The 15,474-nt window shown below is 39.2% G+C and overlaps 2 protein-coding genes across 4 annotated transcripts in view; one reads left to right on the top strand and one right to left on the bottom strand.

Moving 5' to 3' along the window:
* slc26a6l (solute carrier family 26 member 6, like) overlaps nt 1–8,613 on the top strand; it is a 38,600-nt gene extending 29,987 nt beyond the window's left edge. For all 3 annotated transcript variants that reach the window (XM_062051812.1, XM_062051805.1, XM_062051820.1), the window contains one exon: nt 6,541–8,613. In XM_062051812.1, coding sequence (XP_061907796.1) covers nt 6,541–6,567 — 27 coding nt within the window. In that variant the 3' untranslated portion in view covers nt 6,568–8,613. The remainder of the gene's footprint in view (nt 1–6,540) is intronic.
* p4htmb (prolyl 4-hydroxylase, transmembrane b) lies at nt 6,719–15,216 on the bottom strand. Its single transcript, XM_062051824.1, has 9 exons — nt 14,220–15,216; nt 14,050–14,131; nt 11,267–11,457; nt 11,102–11,198; nt 10,857–11,019; nt 9,429–9,614; nt 9,255–9,345; nt 9,022–9,145; nt 6,719–7,439 (listed from the first exon to the last, which is right to left on the bottom strand). Exons 1-9 carry the CDS (start codon nt 14,604–14,606, stop codon nt 7,237–7,239), a joined length of 1,524 nt encoding a protein of 507 aa, XP_061907808.1. The 5' UTR covers nt 14,607–15,216; the 3' UTR covers nt 6,719–7,236.
* Nucleotides 15,217–15,474: the final 258 nt, after the last annotated feature.

Below are 15,474 nucleotides of genomic sequence, written 5' to 3' on the forward strand. Positions count from 1 at the left end.
CTTTGTCTCAGGGTGTTGCCTGGTTTGAAGTGTACTGGGATGTTGTGTTGGTTGTTTCTGAGTTTCTCAGATAGACCTGATACATATGGAATGACAATATTTTGCGTCTGTTATCTTTTTTTTCTCCTCTTTCACTCTGTTCTTGTTATTTCTGGAACTGGATGACCTTTTCACAAACGAGAACCGATAAAGCCTGCTCAGATGAGCAGCGAAACGTCTTTGACGACAAACCAAACAGTCCAGTTGCAATTGATTGAATGCCCTGAGAAGGTTGTACCGTATTTTTCGGACTATAAATCGCAGTTTTTTTCATAGTTTGGCCGGGGGTGCGACTTATACTCAGGAGCGACTCATGTGTGAAATGATTAACACATTACCGAAAAGAGATTAAAAAAAAAAAAATTATTTAGCTCTAAGGCTGCAGGTAACGATTATTTTTCTATCGATTAATCTATAGATTATTTTTTCGATTAATCGGTTAATCTATAGATTATTTTTTCGATTAATCTATAGATTATTTTTCCTTTTACCGATTATTTTTTTTATTCAAAATGAAGATGAAAAAATAAATGTAGGCTCGTTTTTTTCAAAAGGCATGGCTTTTATTTACAAAAAAAAAAGAAGTATGGCCACTCAGTCAACATTGACAACAACATGACTAAATATTCTGTAACAATGTAAACATTTAAAACTTTTAACATTTAACAAAATTAAAAGTAGCTTATTTGCTTTTTAATGTGCAAATATAAAAGTAAACATCCAGTGCAAATCTTAATATTCTGCAATAGTATAAGCATTTCAAAAGTAAAAGTATTGCTTATTTTGCTTTAAAATGTGCAAAAATAAAGATAAACATCCAATACAAAAAAGTGCAAAACGAAATATTCTGTAACAACAGTGTAAACATTTCAACAAAAGTGAAAGTATTGCTTGTTTGCTAAAATGTGCAAAAATAAAGATAAACATCCAATACAAAAAAGTGCCAATCTAAATATTCTGGAGCACTGTAAACATTAAGTATTGCTTTTAAAATGTGCAAAATAAACATCCAGTCCAACGCAGTACACAATAACCAATTATACTCATTCCAGTGAGTGACTAACAGTTGTAATGAAGAAATGTTAGCATGTCTACATGTTTGGTTCTTTTCTTGTTTACAATATTCCCAGCAGCTGAAAATAGGCGCTCAGAAGGGGTCGATGTGGCTGGAACTGAGAGGTAATTAGCCTTCACCTCAAGCCGGGACTGCGAGTGAGCTGAGCTGCAGTTTATATTTCTAGAAGGTCAACGGGCTCATAGTGATGTTACTAGTAGTTGACTGGGAGGTGTTTATTATCATTTGGGGAGAGTCCGCTGCCTGATGCTCACCTGCTAAACACCTATCTGCTCCACGCTGAAGCGCTGACTACATGCGCTCTGAATACACACTGCTGATTGGCTGATAATGCTGCGTGTGTACCAATCAGATGGTTGTGTGGGTGGGACAATGCTGTGTGCTGAGACAGAGGCAGAGGAGCGAAGCAGCTTGGTAAGACGTTAGCAGCTAAAGTTAGCTTTAGCTTAGAAACTCGTTCGGTACACCCCCGTGCCGAACCGAAAGCCCCGTACCAAAACGGTTCAATACAAAACACGTACCGTTACACCCCTAGCAGATACAAATGACACATTCATGTTTTTGTGTAATGATGACAACGTATGCTCGCGCGGACGATTGACTAGTTGATGGTTTTCTTTTCAAATGTTCGTTCATAGCCGTTGTGCTGCTATGATAGGCCATTTCCGCTCGACACAGTGTGCATACAACAACATTATTAGGCCGTTTATTGAAATACTCCCACACATTTGACCACTTTTGGCATGCTTTTCCCCCCTCGCTCGCACCGCTCGCATCGTCTGCTTTGATCGTCTGCTTTGCGGTCCGCCATGACGGTAGTGTGACGTAAATATGCGACGCGTCGATGCACAAAAACGGCGTCGACGTATTTACGTAACCGATGACGTCGACTACGTCGACGCGTCGTTTCAGCCTTATTTAGCTCATTCATGTAAGAGACTGGATTTAGCGATTAGGAGTGACAAATTGTTTGGTAAACGTATAGCATGTTCTATATGTTATAGTTATTTGAATGACTCTTACTATAATATGTTATGTTAACATACCAGGCACGTTCTCAGTTGGTTATTTTATGCGTCATATAACGTACACTTATTCAGCCTGTTTTTCACTATTCTTTATTTATTTTAAATTGCCTTTCAAATGTCTATTCTTGATGTTGGGTTTTATCAAATACATTTCCCCCAAAAATGCGACTTATACTCCAGTGCGACTTATATATGTTTTTTTCCTTCTCTATTATGCATTTTTGGCCGGTGCGACTTATACTCCGGAGCGATTTATACTACAAAAAATATGGTAGTTTTTAGTATAACAGATATTAATTTGAACTATATGGTACTGTATTTTTCGGATTATAAGTCGCTTCGGAGTATACGTCGCACCGGCCGAAAATGCATAAAAAATAAGGAAAAAAACATACCGTATTTTTCGGACTATATGTCACAGTTTTTTTCATAGTTTGGCCGGGGGTGCGACTTATACTCAAGAGCGACTTATGTGTGAAATTATTAACACGTTACCATAAAATATCAAATAATATTATTTAGCTCATTCACGTAAGAGACTAGACGTATAAGATTTCATCGGATTTAGCGATTAGGAGTGACAGATTGTTTGGTAAACGTATAGCATGTTCTATATGTTATAGTTATTTGAATGACTCTTACCATAATATGTTACGTTAACATACCAGGCACGTTCTCAGTTGGTTATTTATGCGTCATATAACGTACACCTCTTCAGCCTGTTGTTCACTATTCTTTATTTATTTTAAATTGCCTTTCAAATGTGTTCACTATTCTTTATTTATTTTAAATTGCCTTTCAAATGTCTATTCTTGGTGTTGGGTTTTATCAAATAAATTTCCCCAAAAAATGCGACTTATACTCCAGTGCGATTTATATGTTTTTTTTCCTTCTTTATTATGCATTTTCGGCCAGTGCGACCTATACTCCGAAAAATACGGTATACGTCGCATTTTTTGGGGAAATGTATTTGATAAAATTCAACACCAAGAGTAGACATTTGAAAGGCAATTTAAAATAAATAAAGAATAGTGAACAAGAGGCTGAATAAGTGTACGTTATATGACGCATAAATAACCAACTGAGAATGTGCCTGGTATGTTAACGTAACATATTATGGTAAGAGTCATTCAAAAAACTATAACATATAGAACATGCTATACGTTTACCAAACAATCTGTCACCCCTGATCGCTAAATCCGATGACATTTTCTTCCTTGTTGTCGCTCTTGGTATGTGCCGCTAGCGTCCTTTCTTTCTACTGCTCAATCGCCGCTTTCTGCTGCATATTTCACTACGTCCAGCTTGTAATCTGCAGTATATGATTTCCTTTTCGGTGCCATTTTTGTTCAGCCCTTTTTAGTTTTTATAAGTTACCGCCATTGTTGAAATTATCCATTTTAATAGCTACGGCAGTAGCATATAGCAGTTAGCATCCCATGACCCACAATGCACTTCTGCCATGACCCTCCCCCGCCGATTTCTTATTGGTTGACGTGTGTGTGACGATTGCTGACATTTGCTTCGTCTCTTCCGAGAATTAGATAAATAATATTATTTGATATTTTACGGTAATGTGTTAATAATTTCACACATAAATCGCTCCGGAGTATATGTCGCACCCATGGCTAAACTATGAAAAAAACTGCGATTTATAATCTGAAAAATATGGTACTTTGTATTAGAAATGGCAACAGCAGAGGGTATGTGTGCATGTACAAGCCAGTCTGCACTACAACAAGAAAATAGAGAAAAAGAAGGAACTTATTTACTACAATGATGGACTCGCGCAAAGCTCTTTGGGTAAAACTTCACCATATATGGAAATATCCGCTGACATCAACAATGGGGAAAAACGTCACAAATGGGGCAAATTACAAATGACTCATTTGGAGGAAGTATGAAGGAAGGCAAGATTGTTATATAAATATATCCACTGTGCCTCCATTGTTTAATTTAACATTTTCGGAACAGATACATAATAACAGGTACCAATAGGTAAGAAAAGTTGGTTTTGCATAACAGTTCCCCTTTAAAAAAACGATATAGTGAAGCCACAAATTTGAAGGCGTGAATTGGAGAGGCACAACTGTATTTTTGGAATGGAAATGCTAACAGCCAGCATACTAACAACCTGTGTGGATAATTGTGCCAAAACATAGGAACATCTCAAATGTTCGCTAAAGTGCTCAATCTCAACATGGTGGGCAAAATTCTAAAGCTAGTGCCTATCAATATACAGTAGGTACTATGTACACCTAAGTCCTGACAATTCATCTTTTTTAATTTTTGGAGAATCTCTAAAAAATGTCAACGCTACCAATGCTGTACTTACAGCTAGCTTCCATTGTGATAACATGGAAACATCTTTTGCTCTTGCTTCAACATATATACTGTATATATATATATATATATATATATACATATACACATACACACAGCCCAAATATATACATACATATACACACACACACACACACATATACATATATATGTGTGTGTGTATATATATATATATATATATATATATATATATATATATATATATATATATATATATATATATATATAAGTTCACGGGATAATAACGCGTTAACTATGAATTCCTTTTAACGGCACTCTTTTTTTTAATCGCACAATTAGCGCGCATGCCTCATTTTTGACCCTCGGGCGATTCCGTAGTGTGAGGAAGTTTAATGGCGTCCACTGCGTCCAGTCACTTTTGAGCCATAAGCGGGGAAATAGCTAGCAGAAATGCACAAAAAAAAGGTAACAATATGGAAATCCGATATCCAATGCAATGACAAGTCACAAGAACATTTTATCTTTAATCGGCGTGAGACAACATCACTGGAGCGAATGCACACTGGCGTGCTTTGCAACTAGCAGAGGGAGGAGCTTCACGTCTGTGTTTACATTACAGTTGAGTGCATTCATACCATAACATAACATGTAGCGTGTTACTGTAACTGCTTTAGTAAGATAGGGTAAAAGCTCAACAGAAAGGAATACATGTATATTTTTTAATTTAATTAGTTTTTTGTCTTGTCCCCACAATTTCCCCTGTGTCTTATTCTTTTCTTCTTCTCTCTATCCCCTCCTGCTCCTGTCCGTCTGTGCCAAACACTAAATATATCCCAACAACATAAAGTCAAATGCAAATAAGGCAACAAGAGAAGTATTCTACACTTCTCTATTGTAACGTACATCTGTACTTAAGATATGGGCATCTTCATCAACAATATGATTTGCCTCAGCGACTGGATAGGACATGGAAAATATATATACATATATATATATTTTTTTCCTTTAACTTTGTACGTCCCGCAGGCCAGATTGTGGACGCTGGCGGGCTGGATACAGCCCGAGGGCCTTAGTTTGAGGACCACTGCATTAGACAATGAAGTTAAACACTTACATTATAACAAATCATTCTTAAGTTATTAGGTATACAGCTAACACAGTTTGAAGAGTGAATATTTAGGTGTGTTTTTAAGGGATTTTGATTTTAATGCACATGGGAGTTATGTCATACCAGTCATATAGGAGTCCAAGAATACTGCAAAAAAGGGAAAATGCACACTGTCAATAAACAAACCTGGACAAATTACAGAGTTAGACTCAAGGAGTGGAGCCTAAAAGACCAGAACAAAGACCGGACAGACAACATCTGCTAGAAAAGTGATTCTTAACCTTTTTGACCTCGGGGCCCAACTTTTCCACGGAGGCCCACTCACATATTAACTCTGAATTTGAAATCTTACTCTTGATTTTAATCATATTCAAAAATTATATCTATTACTTTAACACATTAATTTTAGGCTCAGGTCATGCAGGATTATTAGAAAAATAGGTACGAAAAATTAATTTACATACAATAAATAATCTAAATTAGTAATGAATATGTTTCCTAACTAAACTGTCAATACAATTAAAGTGCAAATTAAATTACAGCTTCACCACTTTAGTCATACTTTTTGCTCTTAATAAGCTTCTTTATGACTTTAGCGCCAGACTTCTTCTGTTTGTGTGATCTTGTTATTACTGCCACAAATGGTGGAAAAGTGTATAACAACTGATTACCACTGCGGTCCATAAGGACTAAAGCTGAGAAACATTTTTTGCAGCCCTTTAGGGAGCGCTCGCTGCTCAACAATGCCCAATAAGGTTAAGAAACACTGTGCTAGAAGACTCCATAGCAGACAGAGCAGCATTTTTTATGTTTTTTTTTTTTTACTGTTATGTTGGATCAAATAACTTTATTGAATATATTATTAAACAAGAAGTTTCATTGTTTTAGAGTGGAGAATTCTGAAATGACATTGGGTCAGCTCTCACTGTTTTAAAAAGTGTGACCCGGATACTTACCTGACCTGTGAATAAACTCTTTGCTTACAGGATATGGACGGAAGCACCAAACTTTAGGACGTGCAGAAGGTGGAAAAGACCTCCTAATATCTGATGCAACATTTAGTGCAAGTATTTGCACGTTTATTAAACTAATGCAACACACACCGTATGGAGCATACATCCATGCGCTTTGATAATGTCACTGATAAATTCCAAACAAGACACAGAAGGTTGATTGAACTTTATTACATGTGGGAAATAAGAGAACGTTAGAAAAACAAAACATGTCTAAAATAGAACATCTCAATACCTACTGTAGTGTACTACAATCAAAAATAAAGGATTCAAGGAGCGAAGACAAGGCAACATGCGTCACACTGACTGTGTGTCCTTTTTTTTTTGGTCATTGAAGCAATAACAAGTTGTACTAAAATTGTTTAATTAGCAATCTCATTTAAGTGCAATTTTTCAGAGCTAGTATTGCTACTTCATGCAAAATGAATTATTTGTATTTTTTGGCTCTCCTTTGGATGAGTTTATTTAGTGCAACATTCCTAAAAGGGGAAGTTAAACTGTACAAGGTAGATTAATCAAATCACAGGATAAAAATACCCAAGCAAAATTTGACAAAAGTGCCTCAGAAGTTGCATATAAACCCACTGTGACCTCATTCCCTGAACAAATGGTGCCTGCTGCCACACAGGGGGGTCCCAAATGTATTGTGCGTGGGAGGGGTGTGATGTGCTACAACTCTTGATGGATGTCGAAATGCAATGTTAGGCCATCCTCATCCTCATCCTCTGGCTGTTGGGACACCAGCTGTTGGTAGCGAGCCTGGCGCTGGTAATCAGGATCAATGTTGATCCATTTATTGGCGACCCACTTTGTGCCTTGGGTGACCACGCAGCCCCCGTGCAGAGCGTACTCATCCTGCTCTCCGACCCATCCTGCAGGGGTGGAAAAAACTATTTTGCACTTTTGCTTGTAAATGCATAGGCTCACTTGCCAAATATTTTGGCACACCAGCACACATCTTAAATGTCAGTGTGGACATGTTTGTACTTTTCCACACAATGAGATGTGTTTCTATAGACAATCATCATAATAATAATAACAAATAGGGGTGTCCCGATACAATTCTTTCAATACCAATATTGATTGGATCAGCACAAATCATACATACCTGTATTATTATAGTGTTAAATGTTAGAAAGGGTTTGATCAAATGAAATTAGTCAAACAGTAACAATAGTAGGAATGAAAAACACTAACCTATTTATTATTATGTGTCTGGAATAATATTATATGCTCTTTAAGTTGAAGTGGCGTAGTAATTGTGTTTGGATGACACCTAATGGTCACACTAATTAAGTTAAGCTTATGACGCAGCAAGTTAAAAGATGCAGACACGTTTGTTACTGGATATTTCCTAATACAGTTCTGCCTTGGATACTTTGTATGTGTAAGTAATATGCAACTATGATAATTTTATACTTGTTTATATTGACAAATGTGCTGTTTTTGAAGGGCACTTATTACCTATGTCTAGCTTGTGTGGTATTGTGTGCTTAGCTGTTGTGTAGCTGCTAGCTCCTAGTAGCCTATATAAAACAGAAGAAACGACCAACCTTGTGTGCTTGGAGGACATTTAGATGTTAACTGGCTGTCCAGCTTTGTACAAGTAAACACGTGGAGATTTTAGATGCAAGCCAATATAATCTGATATGAATATTGGATCAGGACACCCCTAGCAAATATATTACGTAGTAATATTTTTACACTTTCAAAAGCCAATCTATTAAAAATACTTCAACCTGAAATGTGTTTATCCAATACTAATTACATTTTGGGGAGTTTTACAAACCATTTCAGGAGCAAGGCAATCTTGGAGGAAAAAGCAAAAGTTGTGAAATGGTACTGCATGATTTTAATACTGAAAAGAACATGACACTTTTAAATCCAATTGAAAACTAAATATAAATGATTGTATCAGTTTGTTAAGCTCAATGGGGGATTAAAAATGACATTTTCAATAAAATGTTTTTGTATGTGTTGCTTTTGTGTAGTTTTGTCATGTTTTGTCAATGGAAATAATTTTAAACATGAAATAAAAAAAACCTTAATTGTGTCTTTTTTGCTTTTTGTTTGGAGCGTTCGGACGCTGCTGCATGTTGGCTCCTTTCAGTCACCGTACTTAAAGGGGAACTGCACTTTTTTGGAACTATGCCTATCATTCACAATCATTATGAAAGACATGATGACGAATTAATTTTGTTTTTATGCATTCTAACTTGTATATAAAGGTAATTCAAATTCTGATTAAAGCAGAGCTAAATGGGAGCTCCTCTATTTTGCCCATAAAATCCAATAAATTACCATTTAAAAACCGCCATCAATACTCCATTTACATTTTGTGATTTGAATATTAACCAAGTATTAGTGATAATGTTATTATAAGCGCTAACGCAGACAATTTATTTCTAGCGGCGCCGTGATCACTTCCCCCACATCCCATGACCCATTTCATACCTTTTCCATCAGAAAGGTAGTTGTACCAAAAAACTGCTTTTCCTTTGGTAGCTTTCACCCTCAGGTTACTCTTTTCGCAGTTCCTCCTCGTGTCCATCAAATCCACGCCATTCTGGATGAGACACTAAAAGAAAAATAAATACGCTAGAGCCCCTGGTAGGACATCTTTTTCTGAGCCTCATGCTGACAAACAAGCACGATATGAAAGATGTTTCCAGTCCGACATTACGCACCACTTCATCAAATGTCCTGTTGTCTGCCACAGGGAATGCGGTCTCCCCGCCCCCGTCAACAGAGTTTAGGTAGAAGAGAACAGTGATGTACCTGAAGTGGTGCAAACACACACTTAGCAGACAGTGTGTGTGGAATACAAAAAAAAGATAGATGCACGAGTCCAGCGGCCTTACCTGCAGGACGTCTCAAAAGGGGTGGAGGCGTTGGCAGCGAGACGCGTGTGAGTACAGGCGGTTTCGGGATAGACGGGGCCGCTGTCGTGATGAGCGTGGTAGTGCCCGCCCTCTTCGTAGCGGACCACCTGCAGCGGCTCACTCAGGTCCACCAAAGTGGACGGCAGCCGTGTAAGACGAGTCACTCTTTGGAGTAAAAGAATAATAAACATTACAGTTGTACGCTTTGGTGCAGAGGCATCCCAGGCATATATATAACACCTCTTCCAGCTGCGTGCATATGGCGAGCCTTAGCTAGTAGGGGCAACGTGCTGGCAGGGCGTTCCATCGAAGACAAACACATTGTAATGAATACGGTGGAAAAATATGCCGTATGGTTATGGTACATGGGTTATACTTGTATAGCGCTTTTCTACCTTCAAGGTACTCAAAGCGCTTTGACACTATTTCCACATTCACCCATTCACACACTGATGGTGGAAGCTGCCATGCAAGGCCCTAACCACGACCCATCAGGAGCAAGGGTGAAGTGTCTTTCTCAAGGACACAACGGACGTGACTAGAATGGCGGAAGCTGGGGATTGAACCAGGAACCCTCAAGTTGCTGGCACGACCGCTCTACCACCCGAAGATTTTTTTTTCTACAAAATCATTAAATGTGCATTAATAATACAGGTTAAATATATATATTTATATATAGAGACATATATATATTTACAGTGTACATATAAATTGTAAATGTCTGTATTCAATAGTGCTTTACTATACTTGGAAAATACCCAAAGTGCTTTACAACATTATATAAATCAACCATTGATGGCGGAAGCTGCCATTCAAGGCAACCCATTAGGAGCATTTTGGTGTCTTGCTCAGAGACACATCGACATGAGCTCTCCAGGCCGGGATACGTGCGCGCGCACACACGCATATATATATATACAGTCATGGTCAAAAGTTTACATACGCTTGTGAAGGACATAATGTCATGGGTGTCTTGAGTTTCCAATAATTTCTACAACTCTTATTTTTTTGATTGGAACACAAAAACATTCATGAAGTTTTCAGTAACCAGCAACCCTCCGTTTGCTGGCACGGCCACTCTACCAACTTCGCTACGCCGTCACATATACTGTATATATACTGTATATACATATATATATATATATATATACACACACATATATATACACATACACATACACATACAAGTATATACAAGTATATATATATATATATATACACACATATATATATGTATACACACTTGTACACATACATGACTGACGCTACCACTACTGTGTTTCTACTCACTTTTGTTGCCACTTACTTACACTACGATCATATTCCGTACAAACTGCACCCTGACTACTCTAAAGTATTTCCAATTGTATTTCCTATCATACAAGAAGAAAGTCATGTCTTCCTCACCTTTCCTTAATGTCTTGAAGGACCTGATGCGCCCCTCTGCCTTGGTACAGCCAAGTGTGCCGACTGTTCCTCACCAGCTGACTCCTTTCCACTCCTCGCTGCAGCAGAAAGCGCTGGAAGGCGTCTGCGCTCAGAAGCCGGAACTCCTCTAAACTCAGCAAACCTTCCGCGCATTAAAACACATGCATCATTTGTCAGTGGATATGTTTACACTGAGAGCAAAAAAAAATCCAGTGACTTCTTACCGTTCTCATCTTTGTCGACTTTGAGCCCGGCGTAGATCTCTTGTAAGTTCTCCGGCGTGAGCCAGATGCCGTCCCTCACCCGGGAATGAGTCAGTATCTGCGAGAGGCGCATGAAATCCATCAATGCTGAAGTGCTGCATGTCACTCATGCACCCACAGTGACACCTCATGCAGCTGCAGCTGTCCATCCTGGTTGATGTCCAGGAGGTTGAAGATCTCCTCCGGGCTGAGGTTGAGCTCCTTGGCCAGCTCCTCCTGGCCGTCCTGCACCATCAGCTGACTCTCCGTGAGACCCTTTAGGTGAGCCAGCTGCATCACCACGCGACACTCGTCCTCGGACAAGAACCCGGGGATCTCTGCACAAACAACACTGCTCAGGTCTTGATCCATCGTCCGTATCGCGAACCCGAAACACAAAACAAATGCAACAAGACAAATGCTGCAAATGCCAACAACCTGATGGACATCCTCTTTTTAAGGTCAGGGTTTCTGTAATGGTATACGGAGTAAAATAGTTGTGCAGACATTTGTAATTCAGTGTCAAGACAGAATGAAACAAGCAAACACAAATCATATAAAATATAGAAACATTTAAAAAAAAAACACAAACGATCACCAGTATGCACGCACATTGTAGAACAGTGGTTCTTAACCTGGGTTCGATCGAACCCTAGGGGTTCGGTGAGTCGGCCTCAGGGGTTCGGTGGAGGTCAAAACACACCCGACTCATCGTGTAAATACAAACTTCTCCCTGTCGCCGTATTACGGATACAGCAACAGCTGACTGATTTGCAGGTGTGTAATTTGTTGTGAGTTTATGCACTGTGTTGGTTTTGTTGTTTGAACAAGGTGATGTTCATGCACGGTTCATTTTATGCACCAGTAAAAAAACCATGGTAACACTTTAGTATGTGGAACATATTCACCATTAATTAGTTGCTTATTAACATGCAAATTAGTAACATATTGGCTCTTAACTAGTCATTATTAAGTACTTAATAATGCCTTATTCGGCATGGCCTTATTATAACCCTAACCCTCTAACCCTGACCCTAACCAAATAACTCTAAATTAAGTCTTTATTACTTAGAATATGTTCTCCTAGTGTCCAAATAACTCAAAATTAAGTCTTTGTTACTTAGAATATGTTCCCCATACTAAAGTGTTACCAAAAACATATAACTTTGTCTTGAATTTGGAAAAAAAACTTTTCTTTTTCACTAAAGAAGGGTGAATGTGCATATGAAACTGGTGGGGTTCGGTACCTCCAACAAGGTTAAGTACCACTGCTGTAGAACAATACCAATATAATACCTAATAAACAAAATAATTGTGATTAAAGGGCTATGGCATAATAAATAAATAAAATCACCACGTGATAGCCTTATTTAAGCGTGTGATGGCAGAAGGTACAAACTTATCGTTTAGTCTACCCCTGGGCAGCTGTGGCTACGAAAGTAGCTTACCACCATCAGGTGTGAATGCATGATGGGTTCTCACTTCTCTGTGAAGCGCTTTGAGTGTCTAGAAAAGCGCTATATAAATCTAATCCATTATAGTCCTTAGTAACTTCCTGGTAACGTAGCTAACTTCCTGGTAGCTTGGTTAATTGTTTGTTAATATCGGTAACTTCCTGCTAGTATTGCTAATTCTGTAAACTTGCAACATTTCTCCCATGCAAGTGATGTTGGGGTTTGTGTGTGTTTTTTGACATTTGAAGCATTTTTCTTTTGCATTTGTTTTAGGCTTAGCAGCCTTTATGTGACTGCAGCATTTAATTTTATGCAGCTTTTTAACTTGTTCTACTCCACTTGTTTTATGGCGTTTGTTTTGGGGTTAAACTTATTTATGCTTGTCTAGCGGTTTGTCCAGTGTGTACTCTGCCTTCCACCTAAGTGCAGCTGGGATAGGCTCCAGCCCTCAAACGACTCCGTAAGGGATAGGCGGTAGAAAATGGATGGATGGCACCAACGTAGACTTCAAGGAATTGATTATTTCACAACTTGCCATCTGTCTCTCTTTTCACCTCCTGTCTTCCATGAAAGACGTCCTGTCTTTTGCTTGCATAAATCTTCAGGGTACCAAATAAAATATTATATTTAAAAAAAAAACACTTTGCCAACTTTAGGATCTTTACCTTTGCTTGGCACAGAAGCACTGATTGACAGAGTTAATACTGCCATGCTTTTAATTTGAAACTTTGAAGCTATGCGCTGAGCATGAAGTCACTGTGTGCAGGATGTATGCTGTGTAACAAGTTGGAATAAGCTAGGTCCTAACTACCGTCCAGTAATGCCAAGTTAAAACTAATTAATGGTATATAAATGTGTTCAATAATACATTTGTTTTGTGTAACATTAACACATTTTACATCAACTAGCACCGCAAACCCTCCTGACACAATTACAACCAGGGATCGAATAAAAAACACGAGGGAAGACAATTGAAATGTTCTGTTGTATTCTTATCGGTGACGGAGCAGGAAGGGGCTAGGAATATATTTGCGGTCAAATTTAATACAGTGTACCCTGTCATTCATTTATTGATATTTTACATGCACTTCTTCACGCACAATGGTAGATGTGCGTATAAGAAGGGGCAGCCCTGACCACAACCCTTGTTGACGCGTTAGCTCCTTAGCTTGCTTTGTCGTAAGTCAGGGAGTGTTGTTGCTGCTGGAACTAGTCACTGTGTTACAAATCAGAGGAGAAGGTGTTCAGAACGACCCGTGAAGGGTGTTGGAAACACATGAAATTATGCAAATTAAACAATGATATCACCTTTTGTTAATAAAAAAATAATTAGTGGGATTTGATTCCACTCATTCTGTCTGGTTTGTGTTTACATTCCTTGTTTTTTTTAAACATTATTAACAAATATTATAAGAGCTCAAAGCACAATAATACACATTTAGTTTTAGACTGGTGATATTACATTAGAGTGCTTACCAAATAGCAGCGGTTTTAGGCTCAAAGTTGTCATTTCGTGGACTTTATTAGGCACCAATGACAGCTTCTGAACGTGTCCCACCTGGCAGGTGTGAATCACAGGAAGGGGATTATCGAATGTTTGCGGGAAAATACGCTGATGGAGCATCTTTTTTTTGTGCAGTACTCACTCGGACGCCTTCCACGCGTGGGAGAGAAACGTCACCATGGGACTGCGTGCTCGATGGCAGACGCTGGGACCCTGCTTGCTGCTGAGGATGCTGCTGATGATGCTCGCCCTGAGCAGCGTCACGACCCGGCGGCCCAGATGCGTCCTCCTGGCCGCTGCTGTAGTGCACGTAGAGGAGCAGCGCGATCACGTTGACGATGTAGACGTGGAAGAACACCATCACCACCACGAAGTACGAGCGGGAGCACACGCTGCTCTTCGGCACGGAGAGCCGCTCGCTGCTGGCGGCTGCAGGCCGAGGCGACGCACCCCCACCGGACGCGGTGCTGCCGGAGGAGGAAGTGCAGGTCCGAGTTGTGCCCCCCGCCTCGGTTAGCTCGTCAGTCATGGCCGGACTCAAGAAGTGACGCAGCGTCCGTTCCACGGATCAAAAAGACATGTTACGTGAGAGCCCATGTTTACCTAACTAGTTCATACCGCAGTGTGTTTACACTGCACCAGTGACACGCACCCACTGACACGCACTTGTGACGGAGAGAAAACACTTCACGGATTCTAACAAAACAGAACCTGGCTCTGATTGTAAATCACGACTGAAAAAAAAAATAACGCAGTGGTTTGTTTGTGTGCTGATATTTGCACACTGGGAATTAAATGTGGGTGGATCGATACAAGTACCGAATATATCGATACCAGGTTCGCATCTGTGTCGGTTCGATACTATTTTGAGATTAGTGGTCACACATATAGGCGCCAATCTACAAGTCTGTCAGTGGGAGCTCGGTGTGTGTTTATATAGTATATAAAAAAAGACGTTCATTCAACCAGTTCCTACCGCTTGCCCCTTTCGTTCAGCGAAGTTAATATCCCATATGGCTTTATTATTTTGTAAAACGGACCAAACTCGCTACAAAATGAACTACAACAAGATTGATTTTTCAAAAATTATTTTAAAGATTAAAAGTTGCCATCGATCCCACGTGGGTTCTCGGCATTGTATTATTAGTATATAATATATACTAATAATACAATGCCGAGAACCCACGTGGGATATACTATATATCTGTATCATGAATACATTTAAGTGGACCCCGACTTAAACAAGTTGAAAAAACGTATTCGGGTGTTACCATTTAGTGGTCAATTGTACGGAATATGTACTGTACTGTGCAATCTACTAATAAAAGTCTCAATCAATCAATCAAATTGTCTGTGGGTGCTCGGGCCCGAAGCGCCCACGGGATCGGTGCCTATTC

The sequence above is a fragment of the Entelurus aequoreus genome, linkage group LG01 (assembly GCF_033978785.1).
Source record: "Entelurus aequoreus isolate RoL-2023_Sb linkage group LG01, RoL_Eaeq_v1.1, whole genome shotgun sequence".
NCBI classification, from domain to species: domain Eukaryota; kingdom Metazoa; phylum Chordata; class Actinopteri; order Syngnathiformes; family Syngnathidae; genus Entelurus; species Entelurus aequoreus.

Coding starts and splice junctions, on each gene's coding strand:
- p4htmb (XM_062051824.1), bottom strand. CDS start 14,606: ATGACTGACGAGCTAACCGAGGCGGGGGGCACAACTCGGACCTGCACT. Junction 14,132..14,219: donor CACGCGTGGAAGGCGTCCGA/GTGAGTACTGCA, acceptor CACACCTGCCAG/GTGGGACACGTTCAGAAGCT. Junction 11,458..14,049: donor CCTAAAACCGCTGCTATTTG/GTAAGCACTCTA, acceptor TTGTTTGTGCAG/AGATCCCCGGGTTCTTGTCC.